This window comes from Rhinoraja longicauda, chromosome 33, assembly GCF_053455715.1.
Source record: "Rhinoraja longicauda isolate Sanriku21f chromosome 33, sRhiLon1.1, whole genome shotgun sequence".
In the NCBI taxonomy this organism is placed as follows: domain Eukaryota; kingdom Metazoa; phylum Chordata; class Chondrichthyes; order Rajiformes; family Arhynchobatidae; genus Rhinoraja; species Rhinoraja longicauda.
Genome location: NC_135985.1, coordinates 18,796,712 through 18,823,871, shown reverse-complemented (window position 1 = coordinate 18,823,871; position 27,160 = coordinate 18,796,712). Strand labels below are relative to the sequence as shown.

Here is a 27,160-nt window from a genome sequence, read left to right as displayed (position 1 = left end):
GCCTCCATACGAAAACTAAGTACACCCTGGTGCACAGGAGCTGCAATACACTGCACGCTTACCTTGAAGATTAAAGTTGAAACCAAAACTATGTTCAACATTTGTAAATGAAATCATAAAAACCACACTTTATATAATTACAATAACCATTCCATTTTTTCTGTTGCTATTTCACCAAGTGCTCAAGTTAAAAAATTGAGGTTAATGATTCTATACATTTCCAGGGAGTCTTAGATCCAGACCACATTTTATGAGAAGTCTACTGGTCCTTGAATATCCTTGCCTTCTCTGTATAATGGCAAGTCAGAACATCTCAAACTTCTGAATTTGTGCATGGAAAAAAAAGCTGAATGTAGTCTCTTTACGAGGGCAGAAGAGAAAAATAAGAATCAGGATGACCAGAAGTAATTAAATCTACAAAGGCGTTTTATAGCATAGACAAATATTTCCACCTTGAGGGAATCCAAAGCTAGGCTTCATATTTACAAAGTTGCCACTTTAAGAGTCCAATACGAAATTCAGGAGAAAACATTTTTACAGGTTCCATTCCTCTCTACACTAATCATTCTATTGAATAATTCCAAATTTCAGATCTATTGAATAATTCCAAATTTCAGCCCTTTGAGTCAGTATTTGCAAGATATCCAGAAAAAACTGCTGATTTGCCAATAGATTCTTCTTTCCTACAGGAACGGTATCTTACTGCTGCCTTCACCACACAGCAAATTAGTCTAAAACCAAACAACATAAGAGACTTGTGGAATTTTTTTTCAAAGACCACCTTCACACAAAATTTTGTTTTGCTACGCATTTAGATTCACAAAGTATTTTAATACATACAATTCCATTTCTTAAAGTAAGAAAATGAAAAATTGCGCACGTCCTTGGTCTAACATGGAACTTTTCAAAGACTTGGAATTTGCAAGATGGCGCCAGAATGTAGTGACTCTTAACACTGTTCAAGAAGAGGATCTATTGTACTCGTGTATAGTATGATTTGACTGGATGGCATGCAAAACAAGCATTTCGCTGTACCCCTGTACATGTGACAATAAAACAAACAAAAAATGGGCAGCAGCAACTTTCATCTTCCACACATTGAAGTACTTTGAATGGATGAAAGCAAATGTCTTTCAAAGGTATTACATCATCTGTTGTGACTAGATGTCAACTGGAATTTGTTGCAAGTAGTAATTTTATTCAACCCAATTTCATTTTTACTGCTTATTGAATTACAAATAGATTCCTATCTTTACACAAAAAACATTTCTCTCATGTATTACTTCAAAATGGAACAGAATTTGTGTTTACTCAAGTAAGAAGTGTACTGTTCCTTTTTAGCAACTGTCAAAACATTTTATCAAATATATTTGAGATAACCTTCTGGACATGGTGTATTTTCTTTTAGTTTCAGAGATCTGAATACTGATATATAATGTGTACACATGAGTTGAATCTCACCTCCATCTTACCACATTAACAACAAAAGAAATTGCCATTAAGAAAGAAACACAAAACAATTTTCTTGAACTTATCTGTCACCTACCTCCAAGTATTATGGTAATTGTACCCCAAGTATATTTGAAATATTTATTTAAACACTGAATGCAATGGGTAAAAACAATTATCATCAGCCACATGGGAAAGGTAAAACAACTTACTGGCTCAGCAACAACACAGTTGGACTTTGAGAGAATTATGAGGTACTGTTGCTGGCACTATTGTACCTGACAAAGCACATGTGGTTGGATAGTGAAAAACTGGGTTCATGTTGAGCTGTCAAAAATGTGTAATCTCAATCTGGCAACAACACCCTCGAAGCACTTCTGGATAAATGGCTGAAACAAGCATAGACACGGCAACCATTTCGCTGAACACTTGCGCTCAGTCAGCCAAGGCCCACTGATTGCCAATTATTCAAACGCCTCTTCCAGGGTCTCACACTGAGCTTTCTGTCCTGGGCCACCTCCATTGCCAGAATGAGGTCACAAGTAAACTGGAGGAACTGCACCTCCTATCACATGTGGTAGACCACAACACGATGGTATGAACATTGAATTCTCCAATTTTACAGACCCCCTCTCCCCTTTTCCGACGTTTTGGGTCGGGAGTCTTCCTCAGTCTGAAGTAGGATCCCGACCCAAAACGTCACTGTCTAAGTCCTCCAGAGATACTGCCTGAAGTGATGTTTCCAGCGCTGTTTTTTTCCTTAGTTAGGTATCATTGCTGAGTCAAGTTTTCCTCAAATCCTGCCTATCCTTTTGATACCATCAAATCTGCCCTTTTCATAAATGCACGCTTCATCTGATCTGCACATTCAATCTCTAAACATCCCATTCTCACCTCATGCTGCAGCTCTGAATGTATCAACTTAAAGCCCTTCTTAACCAAACTCTCAAATTTCACCATGTAAAAATCACAATAGTTCAAGTAAAATTATATCAGTTCATTACTGAGTGCATTACTACTCCTTTTCCATTTTTATCGCTGTAATACCAAGGTCAACTGAACAATCATGCGCTGCATTACCTCCCCTTCAATGCCCACTCAGCTAAACTGTTCTTCCATTGTCTCAATTCTTTTGCTGGCTTTCCATTCATCAAACCAAAGATAGTCCAATCCATCAATGTGTTTTCCTGGTAATATTTGCAGCTTTAGAAATATTATATTTAACCTTAAGATTGAGAATCCACCTCATTTTCTTCATGCTTAATACCATTATGGTTTAAATCACAATGTAACTCTAATGCATTTTATGGCTTATTTAAGCTTACCAATACTAAACAGCATCCAGGCGGCGGCTGAGGGGACTGGAGGCTGAAGCTGCCGGCAAAGGTTCACCGGAGAGCGGATCGCGACCGACCCAGAGCCGGGACAAGGCGAGAGATCGCAGCGCCCCCTCGCAAGCGACAAACTCGAGGAAACTTCCCTCTTCACTGCCGTTCACCCCAGGGCTTCTGAACAACAATTACAGCACTTAAGTTTGTTCTTATTTCTCTGTGTTAGAGGGAGACAGGGCTGGGGAAGAGAGTGGAGGAACGGCGCAGATCTCGCTGGCAGAGGGGGAGGGGGGGGGGAGAGGGGAGATGGGGGGGAGGGGGGAGGGGGGAAGAGGGGGAGAGAAATAGCTGGGACTTGAATATTGAAAGCTGGCAACACAACGCTGGCAACACGGCAATCCTTGCAAATACTATTGCAAACTTAACAGCCAATAGAGAATGGCTGGCATTGTTGTGAGGCAGGACAGAAATCTCCTTTCTGTCCATTTGATTTTGGAGGGGGTGGAGAAAAGTGAAACTGGTTTGAATTAGTTTCTACCAAGTCACTTTAACAATTTAGTGCCATTGTTTGAACAGAATGAAGTAACATGCTCCAATTCCCAACAAAATGCCTACAAAGATAATTACTGCTCATTTAATGAAACTGAACAATTCAATTAATCTCTTAAATTACACAAAAACTGAGATAGATCTTACAATGAATGACAATGCAGACTGCACATTGTACTGAAAAGGGATCAACTTAATCTTACCCTTTTATTAATAGACATTTAATACTACAAGCATGCTATGGAGATCACTAATAAGGGATTACAGCTCACTAAAAAGGTCACCTTTGATTTGGGTCATGAAAAGAATGAAACCATTTGGAGGCCAACTTACTCTAACAGAGTCTGCCATACAAATATTTACACAATGCTTTCACAAATTATATTTCGCAGCTGAATCTATTAGTACCAGAATTGCTAGCACACAGGAAATTGCCACCAAATCCATGCCGGCACCTCGTTTCAGTCCTGTTTTCCTGGAACCCTTTAGGTGTTTTCCCTCGTGCCTTACAAGACAATTTTGAAATCCTCAACCGACTCCATATCAGTGTAAAAAGTGTTTTTCCTCACATTCTGCTGTATCTTTGTCCTTCACTTCTAAACTGTATTCCTATGCCCGCAGGAGAGGTTTGCACCCAACGGGGGTTGCTGTGCCCGCTGGAGAGATTCCACGCCCGTCTTGTTAGGTAATAAAACTCTCTTGGAATTGCACCAGTCTGCCATTCTACATCAATCCACAAGTACCGCACACAGCAAACATTTAAATACAGTAAAACAAAGCAAAGTGCTGAAGTAACTCAGTGGGTCAACTCTTCCCCATTCTTGATATTGTTCCGTTATCAGGATTTAACACATTCGCAGCACCATAAGGAAATGGCCAATCTTCCCCACATTAACAGGCAGCAACACTCAAGATTAAGCATATATCCAGAAGGCTTTAGCATACCTTATCTACACAGGCCTTATCTACATAGGACAAAAGCAGCACGGTAGAATAGCTGTTATGGTGCAATTAATTTGGTAACATTCTAAATTCCCACACACTACTGTTGGCAAAGCATTGCATGCGACTGCTTCTATCCATGAAGTCCTTAAATTCTCAAGCAATCATCTTTAATGGATTAGAATCCAGGATGTACCCTTAACAGGTGCTCCAGCACAAATTATTTTCCACAATGGTCAAAAGACATGTCCTACAGAGCAACAGTTGCATCCCATTACACCATCCGATATAAAATATATTTATGACCACCCCCATTATGTACATTAGAGAACTGAAAAAAATATTTTAATTGTATTTTAATTTTAATTTAATTAAATAATAATCGCCAAAATGAGTAACGGTGCAGTCTGAGTAGCACTGACTTGCATTACTCTTGCAAATGGAGCAGAACATAAAAACAAATTGTAAACTATTAAGTCCCTCATGTTTGACATTCCACAAGATCATGCCTCATTTTATAGCTCATTGTCACTTGCCTCCACTAATCCCACAGTCATGATTCCTCCAATATCCAAATATCTATCACTATCTGTCTTGCACACGCTCAGCAACAGACTGCAATGCCCTCTTGGGCAGAGAATTTCAAAGATTCATCATCTCTCAGCAAGCAATATAATAGCATTTATCATATTTGGAAAGAAATATACAAAATGTATCAATTGCTTAAGTGTCTTTTAGTTTTCCAAGTTGTCAGGACATGATGAACTGCATCCTAATGTTTTAAAGTTAGCAGCCAGGGAGATGGCTGGCTTGTACAGTGTCTTTTTCCAAAATACCAAAAATATCAGAGGGTTCCCACATACAAGGTAGAAAGTGCAATTTCACCACTTAAGAAATGAGGAAGAGAGCAAACGGGGAATTACAGAACAGTTAGCATGTAATTGTGATAGAGAATTTGCTGAAATTATAAGTGCTAATAAGCCAAGAAATATTAATAGGATTGGGCAAGATCAATATATATGCAAGGGAAATGATGTTGGGATATTTTAAGATTGTAATGAGCTGAAGATATGATGGCAAACCACTTGAAATGGTGTATGTGAACTTCAGGGCAACAGTGATTATTAAAATGAAATTAGAGCATAATAATGGCGGCACGGTAGCGCAGCGGTAGAGTTGCTGCTTTACAGCGAATGCAGCGCCGGAGACTCAGGTTCGATCCTGACTACGGGTGCTGCACTGTAAGGAGTTTGTACGTTCTCCCCGTGACCTGCGTGGGTTTTCTCCGAGATCTTCGGTTTCCTCCCACACTCCAAAGACGTACAGGTATGTAGGTTAATTGGCTGGGTAAATGTAAAATGTAAAAATTGCCCCTAGTGGGTGTAGGATAGTGTTAATGTACGGGGATCGCTGGGCGGCACGGACTTGGAGGGCCGAAAAGGCCTGTTTCCGGCTGTATATATATGATATGATATGATAATGGGAGTCATAGATTGGCACAAACTGGGTGTTGGTTAACGGACTAAACAATAAGAATAAACAGGTAATTTTTGCTTTGGAAATTTCCATCTAGTGGTATCCGACACACGAGGGACAATTTACAGAATCGAATTAGCCTACAAACCTGCACGTCTTTGGAACATGGGAAGAAAACTGAAGAAAACCCATGTGGTCACAGGGAGAACGTACAAACTCAGAACAGTCAGCACCTAGGATCGAACCCACATCTATGGCGCTGTAAGGCAGCAACTCTACTGCTATGACGCTAGCTAAAGATGTTGTAAATATTGCTGCAAGGGCCCTCAATTTCCTCCTGGCTTCCCAGAGGTTCGAGGATGTATTTTGTGAGGCCTGGGCGATATATCCATGTTAAAGCACTTTAAAACCACCAATACCTCCTCTTTCATACTAGCCATATGGTACCTAGCTATTTATCTGTACTTAGAATCACGATATTTATGTATCAAGATTTTTTGTTGATGCTCAAGTGTCTGGTTAATGGTGACACCCAAAATTATGAGGAGGGATTCACTAAGAGTAATGCTGTTTAACAGAAGTACTAGGTTAAATTTTCTTGCTGATGATCACTACTACTTAAAAGCATATCTGAACGTTAGTCAGGTGTTGCTACACAACAATCACAGGCTTTGTCTTTTTTCAAAGAATTGCAAATGGAATTGAACATTAATAAATATCCCTACCTCTGACCTCATGGGAAGAGAAATGGCCATTATATAAATAGCTTAAGATGTTTGTTTCCAGCAGACTATTAGATCTGTAAAACTTCAGTAAAGGATAAAAAATTAGTAGGTCAAACCCAATAAACAGTTTCTTCATAAACAAGTGAAAATTCATTTATTTATTAAACATTTTAACGATGGCAAAAACAGAAATAATGAGCTGTGACTCAAGGGAAAGAGCATTAAACAAAAAGGGGTCCATAAAGGGGATTCAATTCAGTAAAATTATCATATATAGAATAGTCAAAGGCATTCCAGCCCTTTGGCCAAGATGGCTGGGGACCTCGAGATGTGATGGGTACATTTCCGCAAGAATCAATCCATATTTTCAGAAAAGAAAATTGGAAAGACAGCTAATAGAGTAAAAATACAGAATGTTTCTAGATTGATTGATAACATTCTCCTACAACTGTACTTTGACCACCTAAAGAGATATTTGAACAGATTTTAAACATACAGTAAACTAAATAAACAGAATTTATTTTCATAATTATAATTAAATTAAAAATACTACATCAAACAATTCAGTAAATAATGGTGATTCATGGCTGCAAAAATTAACTAGTCAGGACTATTTAAAGCTTCACGGTACATATTTTCAACATAATAACAGGCTTAATACAGCATTAACCTTTCTTTATATAAAAGATAGGCTTAAATGAAGCTGACAGTTAAATAAGGAAAATAAGCTTTTTCCAAAATGTAATAATGCAATATTCATTTCTGGAAGCAAACAACTATATTAATGATGTTAGATTAATCTCTTGGGCCTCATTTACATTCACAAAGTTAATCCCCAATGTGATTCACCAGCACTGTCAAATTGCAGTGTTATAGATTTTGGTTCAATTCCAAATCAGTAGTTAACCAACATGAAAACAGATTGCACTGTATAAATTCACACATTTCCTATCTGCAGGACACAAATGATTTTAAATTTAGCAGCATCATTCCTCGTATTAAAAATGATAAGATTTATTTTGGTCTGAAACTTTTGTGAAATATATTTACTATGTTTAAAAAAAAATCAAAAACTAAAATAGATTCTCCCAACTGATTAAAAAATGACCCAAAATAAATCACCTCTCAACACCTCATCCCAGAATCTGAACATGAAATAGCAGCAATACTTATTTCCCAGTAGAAATATTCAATAAATTAGGAGGAAAACGATCTGGAATTTTCAAATGTTACAAAAACGAATGCACAAATACAAGTATGTGCATGCATTCTGCCTTTAAGATTATGAGGGGACAGCTTCTCTTTCAAACAAAAATATTAAAAGCTTGTAAGAGCAAGAAAACATTTCCACATGAAAAACACACTGGATATGATTTGAATATGCTGATGGCATTGTTTTGTTTTTTTTAATTATCTTCCCCTCCGATTGCTAATAAATGAACGCAATTAGTAGTTACGACATACAGATTCAAGTGAGATTTACATAGATTCTAACTAGGGCAAATGACGGGACTTTTTATTTTGGGGAGTGGAGGGGAAGGTCCAGAAAAAGGGTCTCAACCCGAAACATCACCTCTTCCTGTTCTACAGAGATTTTGGCTGATCCACTGAGTAACTCCAGCATTTTGTGTCAATCTTCAGTTTAAATCAGCATCTGCAGTTCCTTCCTACACACTGACTCCTACATATGTGTATCAGTAATTTAAAAGTTCATTGCTTCCACGTGATTTTTCAGTAACTGCCATGAGAAATTAATGCACGGGTGACACTTCAAGTTTAGCTCCAATATTTTTGGCCACTAATGTTTATATCATCAATATCAACGCAGATGAAGTAATATGATGGCCCAGACCCATGAGAATCTGTTACACAGCAAGTCAACATTTTAAGTTCATGAAAGAGCATCGGCAAAATGCACAAAGTTATTTGTGTTGTACAATTATTACCTTACAGAACCAGAGACCCGGGTTCGATCCTGACTACAGGCACTGTCTGTACAGAGTTTGTATGTTCTCCCTGTGACCTGCGTTGGTTTTCCCCGGGAGCTCTGGTTTCCTCCCATACTCCAAAGACATACAGGTTTCTACATTAATTGGCTTCTATAAATTGTCCCTTGTGAGTGTAGGATAGTGTTAATGTGCGGGGATCGCTAGTTGGCGCAGACTCAGTGGGCTTAAGGGCCTGTTTCCGAGCTATATCTTTAAACTAAACAACCCGAAACGTCCTTTTCTCCAGAGATGCTGCCTAACCCGCTGAGTTACTCCAACATTTTGTGTCTATCTTTGGTGTAAACCAGCATCTGCAGGTCCCTCCTACACATTTCTAATGTTTCCCTGATTTGCCATATGTTCATGGTCATTTCATGGGGTTACGGGACAGAAAACAGAGTATGACATCTGGTTAATTCCACTCACAACTCTCCCTAATGATCCTCCCAATCAACTGCACCACTTCTGCTCCAGCAATAAGAATGGGAACACCCCAAAGCAGATATGATTTTTTTAGATTTAGATTTAGAGATACAGCGCGGAAACAGGCCCTTCGGCCCACCGGGTCCGCGCCGCCCAGCGATCCCCGCACATTAGTGTCCTACACACACTAGGGACAATTTTTATTTTTAACATTTGCCCAGCCAATTAACCTACATACTGGATGTCTTTGGAGTGTGGGAGGAAACCGAAGATCTCGGAGAAAGCCCACGCAGGTCACGGGGAGAATGTACAAACTCCGTACAGACGGCGCCGGTAGTCAAGATTGAACCCGAGTCTCCGGCGCTGCATTCGCTGTAAGGCAGCAACTCTACCGCTGCGCCACCGTGCCGCCCTATATCATCATAGTTCATTACCTATATCATCCTTTAATAAAATATTTGCTGGTAAATGGTATTTCAGTCATATACTAAGAATTATTCAGCATGGAAACAGGTTCTTCAGGCCAAGTTTTCCATGCCGATTAAGATGCCCCACCCTGCCAGTCACATTTTTCTGCATTTAGCCTATGTCACTCTAAGCCATCCCATCCATGTACCTATCCAAATGTATTTTAAATGTGTATTGAACCTGCCTCAACTACCTTCTCTGGCAGTTCCATTATTGAGGGACAACGTTTTGCCTCTGTGTAAAAAAAACACCCCTCAGGTTCCTATTAAATCTTTCCTTTTCACCTTGAACCCATATCCTCTGGTTCGTGATTCTCCAACTCTGGGTAAAAGATTCTCTGCATTCACCCTATCCATTTCCTTCATGATTTTATACACCTATATAAAGATAATCCTTCAGCCTCCTACACTCAAGGAATAAACCCCTAGCCTGCCCAACCTCTTGCAAAGGCTTAGGCCCTCGATTCTAGACAACATCCTCGAAAAGAATAGAACTTTACAAAGCCTCAAAACTACCACATTGTATAACGATGTCCTATTAGAAATATTGCTGATTCAATTAAATTTGCTCAGCCAGAAAAGTTTGGAAATTCACATAAGTTGCTTTTTGGTATTACATCGTCAGCCAGCATGTTGGCAAAAATGCAGCTTGTTCAAGCTGGAATCTTAACACTTTATATCAAAATCTGTGGAATTCTTTGCTCCAGCAGTAGATGGAAGCCACATCATTAAAAGTGTATATGGTGGATACATATTTGAAAATAAGGTATTACAGGCTTGGAGCAACAAGCACAGAAGATGATTAGAGGCCATTGCAAGATGGCAGGATTGTATAGACTGGCGGGTAGGATTGACTGACTTGACTGCCTAGTCATATTTTATGGTATTATGTATGAAATTATTGCCAATGTTAAACTTAAGAGCTTGATTTTTATTTTCTATTAGCTGTGATTTTGTTCAAATTTTGAACATTAAAATCATGCTGTAAATTGATTTGTTGCAGAATATCGATTTTCCATCTGCTTGCAATTATAAAGCATTTTGATAGATGACGTTTTGGAGTTTTGATACTTCGCTTAGTACTCAAAACGTATTCTCTGAAAGGAGAGCACCAACATAATCAGTGCTGAAATTGGACTTTGTAGCATTATGTATAGAGGTGTCTTACTGACAACACTACTGCACTGGGAATCTGGGTTTCCCTCCCCTCCTTATCATGTGTTGCTACAACATGAATTCAACTCTGATTCCTGCCCATTTCACTATTGCATATGTGTACCCATAAACCATTGCCTTCACTTGGTATTCTCCAACAATGCATTGCTGTCACTTTGGTGTGGGCAAGTTGCATGTGGGGGCTTTCACCATGCGAGTGGTGGGGCTGATCAGTGTTGCTTCATGTGTTGTCAGACTCCCTGGACTACGTCACGATCTCGGTTTGGCTGTACAGCTCAACTAAACCGGAGAGTTTCCTTCGTGAGTTCATAGACCAGTGAACATTGTTGAGCTCGAAACTGCAGACATCGGGGCAACCATTGCTTGCACCACACTGTTTGCCATCACTGTGCTGGCCAGGGTGCAGCCTCGAGTCCATATCGCAGCACTATTGCACTCAGCTGCACTCCAGTCTGCCCATTACCCTCGAGCATCTTCTCCAACCCAAGGTAAATTCATTAGTTGAGAGCAGCAACAAAAGGGCACGGGTTCATGCCAGCTTTCTGGGAGCAGTGGAGATGATGGCTTAGACCACATTGTTGCAGTATGCGCAAGGGCTAGCTACAGATAGTATTTTGACTATGATGCAGCACAAAGCACTTTACCCAGGGGCATTTGAAAATCACTCTTTGCTAATAGGAGAACCAAAAATAAAATAATCTACAGCAGCTGGAAAGCTGGAAAGAAACAATTGTTGGAAATACTGAGCATCCATGGAGAGAGAAACATAAACAAACGAAGTCAAGGACAACGACATATCAGAACGTAGGCCAGCACAGTGACGCAGTGGTAGAGTTACTACCTTACAGCACCAGAGACCTGGGCTTGATGCCGACGACAGGTGCCGTTTGTACATTCTCCCCGTGACCACGCGTGTTTTCCCTGGGTGCTCCGGTTTTCTCCCACACTACAAAGAAGTACAGGTTTGTAGGTTAATTGGCTTCAGTAAAGAATGCAAATTGTCCCTAGTATGTAGAGTAATGCGGAGATCGCTAATCGGTGCAGACTTGGTAAGCCAAAGGGCCTTTTTCTACCCTTACCTCCAAACTAAACTAACTGGTAAATCAAGATCTACATTTACCTAATTTATCACCTTACTGCTGACAATAGGCCCAACTCATTATCCTTTTGTCTCCATAATCTGCTGAATATTTTGTGGTTGGTTACTATCTCGGCACAACACGTCAAACGCTTATTTGGCCTTTAAATAGTTATCTTCAATTCAGAGTTGTGTGTCAAAAATGTCATCAATTTTCTGTGATCAGCATTGATTCCATAAGACTGCCATCTCGGGACTGTTACATATTGCAAAATATTGAACTAAATATTTTTAGCCCAGCTCACTGCTTATTATGGATTACAAGATTGTATCCAAGGCCATTCACATCTCAGGTCAAGTCTATTCTGAAGCTGGTGATTTACCTGGAATGTTACCACTTCAGCTGTCACAGGAATCCCTGGCAGTCTTGCACTGCATCTATAGCTGCTTTTCCTTCCTGTGTGGGTGGGTGTTGTGCTCAGATTTGTAGGTAATACTGTATTGTTGCGACAGTAAAAGGTTGAGCAGTATATTTAAAATATTGCTAGATTCAACTGACAACCAAGCAGTTATTGATTCGAAATTGAAGTATAATAGGAGGAAATCAGTACAGACAGTTTTTCAAGGTTTTCTTTATATATGTATATATACAGTATAATTTTTGTGCGAAAGACCAAAAGCCTCTAAAGATACAGCCTGCAAAAAATGTATTTTCCTTTAGCTGTCCTTCTGATAGAGCAATGAGAATGTGAAGACTAAAGCAACGATCACGCTGCAAGGAAATGGGGGAGGCAAGAATAAAAAGATTGCATATGAAGCAGAGTAGTGACATGACAAATCAAAATAAGAAAGACTGGTTAAACTCCATGCCCCGAAAATTATTCCTTTAAAAATTATAAATAAGACAATGTTTTTACCTAGTAAATATTGCAAAATGGGCTTCATTAAACAGAAGTTTGAGGGAAAAAGTGCAACAGTTAGGGCTCTCCTTTGGGAACAATCTTAAGACTTAGAAACATAGAAAATAGGTGCAGGAGGAGGCCATTTGGCCCTTCGAGCCAGCACCATCATTCATTGTGATCATGGCTGATCATCCACAATCAGTAACCTGCGCCTGCCTTCTCCCCAAATCCCTTGATTCCACTAGCCCCTAGAGCTCTATCTAACTATCTTTTAAATTCATCCAGTGAATTGGCCTCCACTGCCTTCTGTGGCAGAGAATTGCACAAATCCACAAGTCTCTGGGTGAAAAAGTTTCTTCTCACCTCAGTTTTAAATGGCCTCCCCTTTATTCTTAGACTGTGGCCCCTGGTTCTGGACTCCCCTATCATTGGGAACATTTTTCCTGCATCTAGCTTGTCTAGTCCTTTCATTCTTTTATACGTCTCTATAAGATCCCCTCTCATCCTTCTAAACTCCAGTGAATACAAGCCTAGTCTTTCCAATCTTTCCTCGTATGACAGTTCCGCCACCACGGGGATTAACCCCATGAACCTACACTGCACTGCCTCAATAGCAAGGACATCCTTCCTCAAATTAGGAGACCAAAACTGTACACAATACTCCAGATGCGGTCTCACCAGGGCCCGATACAACTGCAGGAGGACCTCTTTACTCCTTTACTCAAACCCTCTCGTTATGAAAGCCAACATGCCATTAGCTTTCTTCACTGTCTGCTGTACCTGCCTGCACACTTGATACGCCTCTATGTTCTGCAGAAGAATAAATATGCACAATTGCCACTATGGTGTGCCATCAGTCGCCAGGAGTCTGTGTTATGTTAGAAAGATACTTCTTTTTAAATCACACCTTTTAGTCAGTTTTTTTTTCATTTCTCAGATTGCATTTACAAGATATCATTGCATAGTAGTGTTCCTTTAATTATATGATAAATGATATTTATAATCTTAAAATGGTCTCCAAGAATTGAATTAAACTGGACTGGGTTAAGGGACCGAATAGGCCATCGGCATAGGAGGGTGACAGTCATCAATTTTTACCCAAACGCCAACAAATAAAGTCCTAGTCTGCCCAGCATCTCCCCATATAGCACAGCTTCTCAGTCCTGTCTACATCCTCAAATGTTCTCTGCACTCTTTCTAGCTTTATGACATCCTTCCAACCGCAGGGTGTTCAATCCTGAAGACCAAAGTACCAAAAACTTTTTTGACCACATCTACTTGTGACACCACTTCCAAGGAAGTTATTGGAGATACTTGGGATAGGATCTGAAAAAGCATAGACTCATTAAAGAGTCAGTATGGCTTTGTACAGGGGAGGACATGTTTTACAAACTTGATTTGAGTTTGAGGTGATGGAGATGATTGATATGGGGAAGGCGGTGGATATTGTATACATGGACTTTCATGGTCTTTGAGGAGATCCCTAACGTTTTTGACGCGATGGTATGCTGATTCAGAAGATTAAACCAAGTGGGACCCATGGAGACTTGGTAGATTGTATTATAGAATAAGAGTGGTGAAGGGGTGTTATCCTGACTGAAGGTTTGTGATTAGTCGGGATCCAAAAGGATCTGTGCTAGGACCTCTGCTGTTTGAAATATACCAGTGATTAATGAAAAATTTAGATAAGCTCATTAAATCATTTGTAGCAGACATAAAAATTGTCAGAACTGTGGGTGGCATGGAGAGTTGACAGAGAATTCAGCAGGATGCAGACCATTTGGAAATGTGGATAGAAAAATGGCAGATGGAGTTTAATTCTTCAAGTGTGAGGTGTTGCACTTTGCAATCAAATGCAAGAGGAACATATACAGTAAACAGCAGGACCCTTAGGAACAAAGAGACAGAGGGATCTTATATCTGGGCCATGGCTCCCTGAAAGCAGCAACACCTAAATAGGCCTGTAATGGCAGCTCTGCAGGCTCCGAAGAAGGGTCTCGACCTGAAATGTCACCCATTCCTTCTCTCCAGAGATGCTGCCTGTTCCGCTGAGTTACCCCAGCTTTTTGTCTCTATCTTACAGCATACTTGTCTTCTTCGGTCAGGATATTGAGTATAAAAGCTGGCAAGTCTTGCAAAAACAATGTTCTGCAGATGTTGGAATCTTGAGCAAAACAGTGCTGGGGGAGCTCTGCAGGTCAGGTGGCATCTGTGAAGGGAAGGGGCAGGCAACATTATGGATCAGGCCCCATCTTCAGACTGACTGCAGTACAATTTTGGAGTTTTGCTGCAGTTCCAGTCGCAGCTTTACAGGAATTATGTGGAGGCTTTAGAAAGAGCGCAGAAGAGGTTCACCTAGATGTCACCTGGATTAGAGAGAATTATCTACAAGGAGAAGCTGGGCAAACTTGAATTGTTTTGATAAGAGTATATAAAATTATGAAAGGGTAAATGATCAGAATCTTTTTTGAATCTGGGAATGTGCCTTTAGTCATGAGTGACCTTCAACTACATTTATTCTTCTGAAATATTACATGCTCAGAAACTGTTCTATAATAGAATAAACAATTAAGACATTAGCAAGTAAAAACAGGAAGGGACGGCATTATCTACAATTTGTTGATGTTTAAGTATCTACAACAAATTTCCATCACCAAGTCCAGCAGCACAGGTCACCACAATGCAATTTTATACATGACCAAGAGCACCTTAATATTCAAACACAATTTTAATTGCCCAAATGAATGCCTTAACTTTGGCTTTGTTAACCTTGATTATTTTATTCTCTAAGCTGTTGTACTTAATTCACTTTCATTGTAGACAATGGTTTTTCTGCAATTCAACAACTTTGAGATAGGTTCAAGACTTTTTAAAGACTTTGATCATTTTGTGTCTAAATATCTATAATATACACATATATACATTATTTTACATTAGTTTATGAATTAGTGCTAACTAACAAATGTTGTGATGAAAATGGTCCCATGATTTACTTCATGCGAAATGAATGTAGGATCCACATCTAATCTGTGTAAGTTTCCTGCTTTGAATTTTGGTCGATGTAATACATCAGAGGGACTTTGACAAATGACACAATTTCAATATTCTTGCAAATGCTCATTATCAAATTGCAGAGATTTCAGTGGAACCGCTTCACAGGTTTGACAACCCCCAACACTCAAGATGATTGGATACATCTCCCTTCTTCACCAAAAGATCCTTCCTTAAAATTATAAATCTGCTTACAGTAGTTTTAGAGAAAAGGAATGCAAATTAGAAATAAAACTCCTTGTTTTTTTTAATGCATTTAAAAATACAGGAATTTGTAGGAAAAAATCTGAAACGTACTTTAAAAAATTGATACTGACCCCAGCTGAATCAAGGTACTGAATATTTACATCACAGCATCAACATGGATGCTGCCTGACGAGTTCCTCCAGCACTGTTTTTTGCTCAATTCCAGCAGCTGCAATCTTGTGCTTTCCCTGTCGTACCACATACTGATAACAAAGCCCTGTATCGTTCAAAACTGTTCTGGGAATGACTCATTGTCAGTAAGCACATCTTTAATGTTCGGGAGGAAGTTTAATAACCAAAGATTTCCACGTTGTTGTAATCAATTGCTTTAAAGCAGCAATCCCTATCTCATCCCTGCCGTCAGCTTGGAGTATGTTGTAAACATACAACAGTAATCTTATAACACAAACTATACGTAATGAAAGCTAAAGCTTTAAACTTCAACATCACCTCTATAGATTAGCAGGGCGCCAGAAGCACAAAAAATCATGTGGGTTAGAGCCATTCTCCAGAACAAAAATAGATACTGTGAAATGTGATCCAGATTAACTATTGTTTACGTAGATCTTAAATAGTTGTCATTTGACATCTTGCCAACATTTATATCAAAAATGCAAAGTAAAACAAACTAAGAAACTTCAAACATCAATCAAGAGCCTTAAAATTCAACATATCAGGGAGGCTTATTTTCAGTTTTTGGCAAGTTTCACAAAATTGGGTGAGTTTTATGCATAGCCACAACTTTCCAATTGTATAATTTTTCTTGATTTGTTTAATTTTTCTATTCAATTAGTCAATTACTGCCACAAACAGAAGGTTTGTGATTTTAAAGCAAAACATTGAAGGAAATATAAGACAATAACTGCAGATGCTGGTACAAATTGATTTATTCACAAAATGCTGGAGTAACTCAGCGGGTCAGGCAGCATCTCGGGAGAGAAGGAATGGGTGACGTTTCGGGTCGAGACCCTTCTTCCATTGAAGGAAAACCGTGCTGGCAACTTTGGCTTTGTGGATAAGATGCTATTCCACTAATGCAATGAACTAATGATTGACTGGTGTCTTAATAGAGGCCACAATTCCCCAAAACATCTTGCTCTACTAGAGATGGAGCTTGGTATACATTGAGAAAGGTGTTCTGGGACTCTTAAAATTGACTCTGGATCCCAAGTTCCATATCAGATCAAACCCAAACAAGCAAACTAATTACCATCCTCGGTATACTGGAATCAGTGCTACTCTATACTCACCAGTTAGCAGTGCTTTCAAGTGCTAGTTCCAAATAATTCCATATAATATACTCTGGTTAACTGAACTTGAATGTCCATCAGGAAGAGTAGCTCAGTAGGAGCACAAGTGACTGAACTAGCCAAGAACCAATGGATAAAAATGCCTGACCGAATTTACTGCAGGGAGTGAGTGAATCAAATACTACAAATCCACAACTTGAAAACTCTCCAAATGTATTGAAAATTTACTTGTCAGTATTAATAAGTAGCAACTGCACAATTCTTTGAGATGAAGTTCTGTTTTCACATATAGAGCACTTACCTCTGGTTTCCTCCCACGCTCCAAAGACATGCAGGTTTGTAAGCTAATTGGCTATGGTAAAATTGTAAGTTGCCCCTAGTATGTGTAGGATAGTATTAGTGTGCGGCGATCACTAGTAGGCGCGGACTCGGTGGGCCGAAGGGCCTGTTTCTACACTAAACTAAACAGAGCTACCAATTCAAAACTGAACACCCATTTGTTGTCACAAACAGACTTTTATTGCTTCAATTGGAAACACTGGTATCAAGCCAGGGAGCCATAGTATAGAAATGGTCATGGAGAAAGCATAAAATCTCTTGAGTGCCAACTTGACAATGCTCCAACTGAGTTGCATTGTGGTGCAAGAATTAGAAGGCAAGGCTTATGTTTCACTATAACCCAAGGCAGTTAATGATGGGCAATAAACATTGGACTTGCAAATGCATCCATGGAAGTAAACAAAATTTAAAGACCAATGGATATATACACACTAATTTGTTCTGATCTTGTCATCAACTTACCATTGATTTCTTTTCTGTAAAATGTCTACTGAAACTAGTGAAATCACTATGAGTTTAAAACAAATTGCAATATTCCCAGAGATTGGGAAAAAGCTAGGAGCAGACCAGTCAGTATGTAATCTTTTAGTTGGGCATGTCTCCCAATTTCTAGTGAATTTCCATCAGTAAAATATTGCACAGCATAATTAACAATGCAACATATTACTTAAATGCACATTTGTCCGCACCCAAAATAAAATTGCCACAACTGAGCAATTTTATATGATCAGACAGTAATTAAAACTCATCTTACACACAAATTCATTTTCATTCAATTCTTGAAGTTCAGTGCAGTTAGTATCTTGCATGGACACATATGAACATTTCCAATAGATCAAAGTTTGAAGATAAAGAAAACTAACATGCAAAACATAGCACAATTCAGTAAAGTTTATTGACAATACTATCATAGCCACAAAATTCAAAGCTCACAATATTGCAGACGTTTTTCATGTTATCATGGCAACAAAATGGAACCTTTCCAACATTGCTGATGTCATGCATGCGTTCAATGGAAAAAAATACATGGCAGGTTTACAGTTACTTGAAGCTTCATTGGTCCACAAATAAGTTGATTATTGCTCTATATTTCTTAACACACCACACAAACAAAACCCTTTCTGAAAAATATTGAATTGAATAAATGTTATTAGCCATGTATACAACAAGGAATTTGCCTTGGTGCTTTGCTCGCAAGGATAACACCATATACAGTAGACAATAAAAAATAAGCATTATAATTTAAACATGTGAAGAATAAAATAAAATACCAGAGCACAAGGAGGCTACAGACTTTTGGTTGTTGAGTAGAGCTACTGCTCGTGGGAAAAAAGCTGTTTTTATGTCTGGCTGTGGCGGCTTTGACAGTCCGGAGTCGCCTTCCAGAGGGAAGTACTTCAAAGAGTTTGTGGCCAGGATAAGAGGGGTCTGAGATGATCTTACCCACTCGCTTCCTGGCCCTTGCAGTGTACAGTTCGTCAATGGGGGGGGGAGGTTGCAGCCAACAACCTTCTCGGCTGATCGAACGATGCACTGTTGCCTCCGAATGTCATGCTTGGTGGCTGAGCCAAACCAGACCATGATGGAGAAGATGAGGACAGACTGTATGATGACAGTATTAAACTGGGCCATCATTGCCTGTGGCAGATTGTGTTTTCTCAGTTGCCGCAGGAAATACATCCTCTGTTGGGCCTTTTTGACTGAGGAGTCGATGGTGGCCTCCCATTTAAGGTCCTTGGAGATGATGGTTCCAAGGAACTTAAATGACTCCACAGATGTGACTGTGGTGTTGTTGATGGTGAGTGGGGGATCGATTCCACCGTCTAAAGACCATTGAGCTCCAGGTTGTTGTGATGGCACCAGGACGCCAGCTGTGTCACTTCCTATCTGTAGGCAGACTTCTCCCCATCCTGGGTCAGTCCAATCAGGGCTGTGTCATCCACAAACTTGAGAAGCTTGACAGATGTCTGTGGAGGTGCAGTCGTTGGTGCAGCAAGAGTAAAGGAGAGGGGAGAGTACGCAGCCTTGCAGTGCTCCTATGCTGAGGGTCAGCGGATCCGAGATGTACTTTCCCAGCCTCACATGCTGCTTCCTGTGTCAGGGAATTGGTGATCCATTGACAGGGGTTCAGGCACAGTCAACTGGGAAAGTTTGGAGTGTACAATGGTGTTAAATGCAGAACTAAACTCCACAAGCAAAATCCTTGCATAGGTCCCCTGGCGGTCTCGATGCTGGAGGACGAAGTGCAGGCGTAGGTTGACAGCGTCAACCACCGATCTATTGGCCCGGAATGCAAGCTGCAGGGGGTCCAGCAAGGGGTTTGAGATATTTTTTAGGTGGGCCAGTTCAAGTCTTTGATGGGTTTACATGATTACAGTGCAACAAGCCTGTAGTCATTAAGACCAGTAATCCTTGGCTTTTTGGGTACAGGAATATGAATGAGGTACAGTTATGAGATTTGATAAGTATCTGCATAGAATAATTAAACTATCCTATAGTTCCCTTTAACAATATAGCAAACCATATAGAAATTTAACCAATCCAAGGTCTGTAGCTTGGAGATAATATTCTCCTCACGTCAGCTAGATTTCCATAGGTTTAATATAACATTAGTAAACCAAACATAGACACAAAAAGCTGGAGTAACTCAGCAGGACAGGCAGCATCTCTGGAGAGAAAGAATGGGTGACGTTTCGGGTCGAGACCCTTAAACGTCACCCATTCCTTCTCTCCAGAGATGCTGCCTGTCCCACTGAGTTACTCCAGCTTTTTGTGTCCATCTATAAGTAAGTATGTTAGTCTGCTCTAAGAATATATCCAGCTGAAGTCCCTTTTTCGGCAAAACTCTCCATATAAAACATTTTGCAAAATATTGCTTCCTTTTTTCAAAAGCCTGTTAATGTTTTATTGGCCATGAGGCATTCAATACTGAGATCAACAGATATTTGGACTCAAAGATAAGAGGAAGTCCGAATAAAATGGATTTGAAGCATATGATCAAGCAGGATCTTTTTAAATGGTGGAACAGTTGAAGTGTTATTACTTTTTCTCCTTCCAAGCTGAAGGATTAGGTGACAGTTTAATCTCCATAAGAACACCCAATTTGGTACCAGTTAATAGCACTGACTAGGAATTAAAATCAGTGATCTTCTCATCTTTTTCACAGCTAGCTACAGCTCAAACTTCAGCTGAGTCAATGAAAAGACCAATGTTTGTGTGTAACTTTGACATTTGCTGAACCTGACTTCCCTAATGAAACAGCAAGTTATGCCAAAAACATTATTTGTTCAGGACAGTACTTGAGATTTGTGCATTTTTTTAAAAAGCTACAACTATGTGGCTTAACTGAAAGCTATACATTTGTTTTTTTGTACTAATTTCACCAGTGAGCAGACTATTTTTTTTTGGACCGTATACAAGTTATAATCAAGAGCCTAGAATGAAGCTACAAGGGCAGAGACAGTCAGCTAGCTACAGCTCAAAGAACCCCTCAAATAAATGTAGGAAGGAACTGCAGATGCTGGTTTAAACTGAAGATAGACACAAAATGCCGGAGTAACTCAGCAGGATAGGCAGCATCTCTGGAGAGAAGGGATGGGTGACGTTTCGAGTCGGCCGAAGAAGGGTCTCAACCAGAACCATCACCCAGACCCCTCAAATATGTCTCAAACTATGGACCTTGGTTTTCATCCCACAGCTACCACCACCCTAACCAAAGATTACAAATTAAAGCATAGGAGATGATTTCCCTGATTATACCCTAAAACTTGTTAGACGGGGAAACTCAGTCCTACCTACATTCATTCCAATATTCAGGTCTGTTAAGCGGAAGACATGCCAGATTTAAGATGTCATCGCCGTAACAAAGAAAAATAGTCAAACTTGATTGTAGTAGTTACATTGGAGTCTCCCTGTTACCACTGTGAAGAGGGTGCTTAGCCCCTGCCTCCTAAAGGCTAAAGAGTTGCTTCCAAAATAGCACTGGATTCCAATCACTGAGGCACAATTTCCACTGCTGTATCAAATCCAAGAGAATTGTACGGAAATAGATCAATCACAATTCGTTGCCCTTTTAACCTCACTGAAGCCATTATTTGAGGACTGTACATCATTCCTTTACAAATTTAATTGCTGACAAAAATTCACACTACATCTTCACAACAGTATACACGCCATAACCTAAACCAGCAGGTCTACAATGGACCCAACTTTAATGTACAGCAAAGCTGCATCACTGAGAACTATGTGTAGGAAAGAACTGCAGATGCCGGTTTAAACCGAAGATAGACAAAAAAAGCTGGAGTAACTCAGCGAGACACGCAGCATCTCTGGAGAGAAGGAATGGGTGACGTTTCGGGTTGAGACCTTTCTTCAGACAGAAAGTCACGAGAAAGGGGAACGAGAGATATAGACGATGATGTAGAGAGATATACAACAAATAGACAATAGGTGCAGGAGTAGGCCATTCGACCCTTCGAGCCAGCACCGCCATTCAATGTGATCATGGCTGATCACTCACAATCAGTACCCCGTTCCTGCCTTCTCCCCATACCCCAACACTCCGCTATCTTTAAGAGCTCTATCTAGCTCTCTCTTGAAAGCATCCGGAGACTTGGCCTCCACTGCCTTCTGAGGCAAATTCCACAGATTTACAACTCTGACTGAAAAAGTTTTTCCTCATCTCCGTTCTAAATGGCCTACCCCTTACTCTTAAACTGTGGCCCCTGGTTCTGGACTCCCCCAACATTGGGAACATGTTTCCTGCCTCTAACGTGCCCAACCCCTTAATAATCTTATATGTTTCGATAAGATCCCCTCTCATCCTTCTAAATTCCAGTGTATACAAGCCTAGCCGCTCCAGTCTTTCAACATACGACAGTCCCGCCATTCCGGGAATTAACCTAGTGAACCTACACTGCACACCCTCAATAGCAAGAATATCCTTCCTCAAATTTGGAGACCGAAACTGCACACAGTACTCCAGGTGCGGTCTCATGGAATGGCAGATATGCAGACAAGTAACAATGATAAAGGAAATAGGTCATTGGTAGCTGTAGCTAGGTGAGAACAAAAGACTTGGGTGGGGCAGCGATGGAGAACGGGAATGAAGTGGCTACTTGAAATTAGAGAAACCGGATTCATACCCCTGGGTTGTATACTGCCCAAGTGAAATACAAGATGCTGTTCCTCCAATTTGCATTTACAACTCTGACAATGGAAGATGCCTAGGACAGAAAGGTCAGTGTGGGAATGGGAAGGGGAATTGAAGTGTTTAGCAACCAGGAGATCAGGTAGGTCCAGGTGGACTGAGCGAATTGTTCAGCGAAACGATCGCCCAGTCTACGTTTGGTCTCACCGATATACAAGAGTTCACATATCATATCATATCATATATATACAACGGATACAGTAGATGAGGTTGGAGGAGGTGCACTAATGGTGGGATCCCGTTAGATGCGGCAAAATTGTCAGAGAATTATGTTTTGTATGCGACGGCTGATGGGGTAAAAGGTAAGGACTAGGGGGACACTATCCCTATTGCAACTAGGGGGAGGTGGAGCAAGGGTGGAGTACCGACGAGACACGTGAGGGAAGGGAGAGGGAAACCCCCGTTCCGTAAAGAATGAGGACATCTCGGATGTCCTGGTAATCTACAGGACAATCTATGAACCGACTACACAACCAAGATCACCCTAATTTTAGCCATCCAGCTGCTCTATATACATGACACGTGTGCATATAGGTTAACAAGGCCTAGCTCCCCAATCATCACATGGATTCATTAAAATATATCATAAAATATCAGCATCACAAAGAATATAAAAATACATTTTATAATTCTCAAAATCCTAGATTGAGAGCCAGCACCCTCTCTCAGGCCCACATTCAAGCCCCAATTATACATAGACAGCTCCAATGGGCTGATGTCCGATACATGCCTGATACCAGATTCCCATAACAGCTATTTTACACTACAAAGTGGACACAGGGAAGATTTAACAAAGCTTGTTTCGAAAATGTTTAGCATGCCCAACAACCTTTGGTAATGCTTGGTCCATAATTGATGAAAATAGATCAGTGCCACTTAAGATGACATTGAGAATTGTGGGTTCATTCACCAGGAGTCCAGCTATATAGAAGGCACAACCCATCTCCTAACCCACTGCGGAACTATTTTTGTAAATCTCCAAGATATTTTCTAAAAGTAAAACTAAAATCAAAAGACCTTATGAACAAACTACATCAGATGATTATTTGAATAACAATTTTTGATTCACAAGAGTTCAATAGTTCGCACCAAACCTTTTACAAGAGTGTTTTGGGGCAGGAGGGAGGGGGTGGATGTCAGCAATAAGGGTGGAGGATAAGAAAAGAAAGGTGATCCTTTTATTATAAAGTGCCCTTAAAAACAAACACAAAAGATTTAATCCTGACAAGAATGTGACTACCTTAGCCAAGTTATTCTGTTCCCCAATGCCCTTTACAATTATCTCTGAGGGGGTGAGGGGAAATTAAGAGATTATGTTTGTCTGTGCCCAATGCTGCAATAATGGTGATGATAAGGAGGAGCTCAATCTGGTAGAAGGGGGGGAAAAAAGCAAATTAATTTTTGCTGAACACCATTCCAAAGACGTACTCCAAAGATGTACTCCAAAGACGTACAGGTATGTAGGTTAATTGGCTGGGTAAATGTTAAAAAAAAAAATTGTCCCTAGTGGGTGTAGGATAGTGTTAATGTACGGGGATCGCTGGGCGGCACGGACTTGGTGGGCCGAAAAGGCCTGTTTCCGGCTGTATATATATGATATGATATGAACAAGGGATGGGAATTTGTTTGCTGGCTAACAGTAACAAAAATGAAGGGCTGGTACAATGTTTGCCTGAATTAGAATTGCACGTGTAACTTCAAAATAACAGTATAAAAGTGGTAGTAAAAGATATTCAGGCTATACAAATGAAATCTGCATCTATGAGCATACTGGATGCAGGCACTAACAGTTTTATCTTAGAAGCAGAAGGCACCTCACATTATTGTTACAACATTTCTAGTTCTGATAAAATTGCAGATCGCCAAGATACCGATGGAAGTGCAATTGCATTACCAATGAGTCTTGTAATTAGAATTTTAGTTCTGGTCATAAACCTAAAACAGTAATCATTTCTATAATCACTGATGCTTTGACCTGTTGAATATTTCCACCATTTTCTGCTTAAGATCAAATTTCCAGTATCAGCAGTTCCTCTCCACTGAGTTTCAATTTTTGCCTTTTAACTTGTAGCTCTCGCTGGGAAGTAGCACAGGGAAACTTTTTACTGCCATTTTGCAAAAGTAAAGATGTCCAGGATGACCATAGTCCAAATTAAGCTTATGATTGGACTTCACTACAAACTCTGCCCCCTGCACAAGACCATCTGATCTTGAAGGCACTAACTTCTAAAATCACTTAAGCTCTTTCAATCCTTGCCCAACATATCCTCCTTACCAGTGCACATGCCAGGATTTAGGCAGTACAAATCTCATACTGTTCCAATCCAAAATATACATGCATACACTTCTCATAAGGCTGCAATCATTTTGCCTTTCTTAAATGCAAGCATGACTAACAATACTAAATCTTCATTCAGGATCTTATCAATATTTACAGCTCAAGAGTACATAGTGTATTTTCTCAAATCTTCATGAGATCTTTATGCTATTAATCTTAACTTTTGGCAGGACAAAAGTTCAGAGGAAAACAGGTACCCTTAAAAAATTATACCTTGAAATACCAATATTTGTCCAAAGGCATACAAACATTATATGGAGTGGGTTCTACATCAATTGTACTAAACAAATTCAGGCTTGTAATGATATGGGGACAAATGGAAAAATCTTAATTAGGTTAGTTGAAAAAAAATTGAGCTACTGATGAGAAAAGATAGCCATGTAAAAATGTAACAGTTCAGATAATCATGAGATGCTGGGATCCAGCAATTTCCCAGTCTACTGTGCTGTTATTGGATATTCAAACATCTATTTTAAGCTGCCATAAAACCTGGAGTGCACGTTATTTTACAATCTCCATGACAACAGGGAATAGAGCTCATTTTACAAGATTAAGGATTCAATCTTTTCTCGACCCAAGAAAAATGTAGATTGGTCGGAAGGCAGTTATTTTCCTGTGTACATTTTCGTCCAGATATGCAAACACCAAAGCTACTTTTTCAAGAACTAACCTCACTTCATCCACTAGACCAAGTGCTGTCTTGAAAGCAAATGTCCAATGATCAGATGTACCTACAGGAGCTGTGCAACACAGGGGCACAGCAGATAACATTGCTGTTGTTTGCCTGTAGCAATCCCGATTTATGTCCTGCCTTTGGGTGCTGCGTGGAATTTGCATGCTCCCCCTGTAACTGTGTTGATTTTCTCTAGGTTTCCCTCTCACATACGAGATATGTAGGTAAATTAAATGACTACGATAAATCGCCCTGGTCTGGGTGGGTGGCTGAAGAATTGGAGTTTATGATCACGAGGGAGAAAGGTTAGGAAAATAGATGTAGGGTGGGGGGCAGGGGAGTATTCAACAGAGTGAATGCTCTGAAAGCTGACAAGGCCTTCAAAGTCATAAATATGAAATAAAGTACAACAGAAACAATGCAAAACAAAGATTAATCAAAACCATTGAAGATGAAAAACCATTAGTTGAACAACTGAAGATAAAAGTAAATAGGGGATTGCACGTACGGTTGTACGGTCAAAGTGCGTGACGCACGGAGTCGCTCAAGGCAACTGGAGGACATGGCAGCTTACAGCATACACTGCCAATACATGCAACACGAACATTCTTACCTTTAAAAAGCCGCCAAAAGGGCAATTTTTGTGCTGTAAAAAATGAGGAAGCTGCAGGATCCGGCGGAGGAAGAGGAACCAGGAGAAGGGCTGCCAAGCCCGCGGACTCAAGGAGCACCTGGGAAGACGTCTGGCCAGCCAGCGGGAGAAGGGGAAACGCGGCTGAGAAGGGAGCCAGGAGAGCAAGGCCGAGAAACAGAGGGCCACCGACCAGGAGGAGAAGAGGAGGAGGAGGAGGAAAGGACGGGGTTGAGCGAGCTGGGTGAGGAGCAGCAGGAACCCGAGCCGAGGGGCCTGGAGGATCTGCAGGGGCAGAAGCAGTGAGCGCTGGAGGCCGGCGACCCGCCGGGGGCCTGAAGGTGAAGGGCCCAGAGAGCCGTGCTCGATGGCCTTGGAAGAGGAGGCGGTGGAAGACGAGAAGCGGAGTGTCGAGCCCGAAGAGGGCGATCGACAGTGGAGGCCGAGCATCAGCGAAAGCTGGGCTGGGCGCTGGGAGCCGAGGCAATAGGCGGAGGACCAGGCCACGGCTCTGCTCGGCGGCCCCAGCCACAAGGTGTTGAGTGCCAGCCAAGTGGAAGCGGATCCTGGCTGACGGAGATGGGGAGCGGCGAGAAGGGCTGGAGGGCCAGCAGGAGCGGCGAGGGGCCGAAGAACCGCAGGAAGCGAGGCGCGGTGCAGGGCGCCGAGCCTGGAGGAACAAGGAGCGCGGGAACGGAGAGATGTGCCAGAATGGTCAGAGCACCGGGAGGGAGCCACAGACGTGCTGATGGGAGAAGACCAGCCGGAGGGTCTGGGGAAAGCCAAGCTGCAGCAAAGTGCGGCCGCAACATTGAACTGCAGTGCATGGCGTGCCCTCCAGTAGGCGCTGCGTGGCAACAGTACGGGTCAGGGGCCGTGACCTCGCCTGCCGTGCAATCACTCTATACAGATGAGCC

The 27,160-nt window shown here is 40.8% G+C and overlaps 1 protein-coding gene across 7 annotated transcripts in view; it reads right to left on the bottom strand.

The window, feature by feature from the left end:
• Nucleotides 1-27,160, bottom strand: part of pias1b (protein inhibitor of activated STAT, 1b) — a 142,469-nt gene that overhangs the window by 82,246 nt on the left and 33,063 nt on the right. Inside the window, exon 2 of one of the 7 annotated variants that reach the window (XM_078427119.1) lies at nt 6,480-6,554. The exons of 4 other annotated variants lie outside the window; for them this stretch is intronic. In XM_078427119.1, the coding sequence (XP_078283245.1) occupies nt 6,480-6,554 (75 nt within the window). Of the gene's footprint in view, nt 1-6,472; nt 6,555-15,874; nt 15,941-27,160 lie in introns of those variants that run through there. 2 more of the 7 variants (XM_078427120.1, XM_078427126.1) reach the window with 2 other exon arrangements.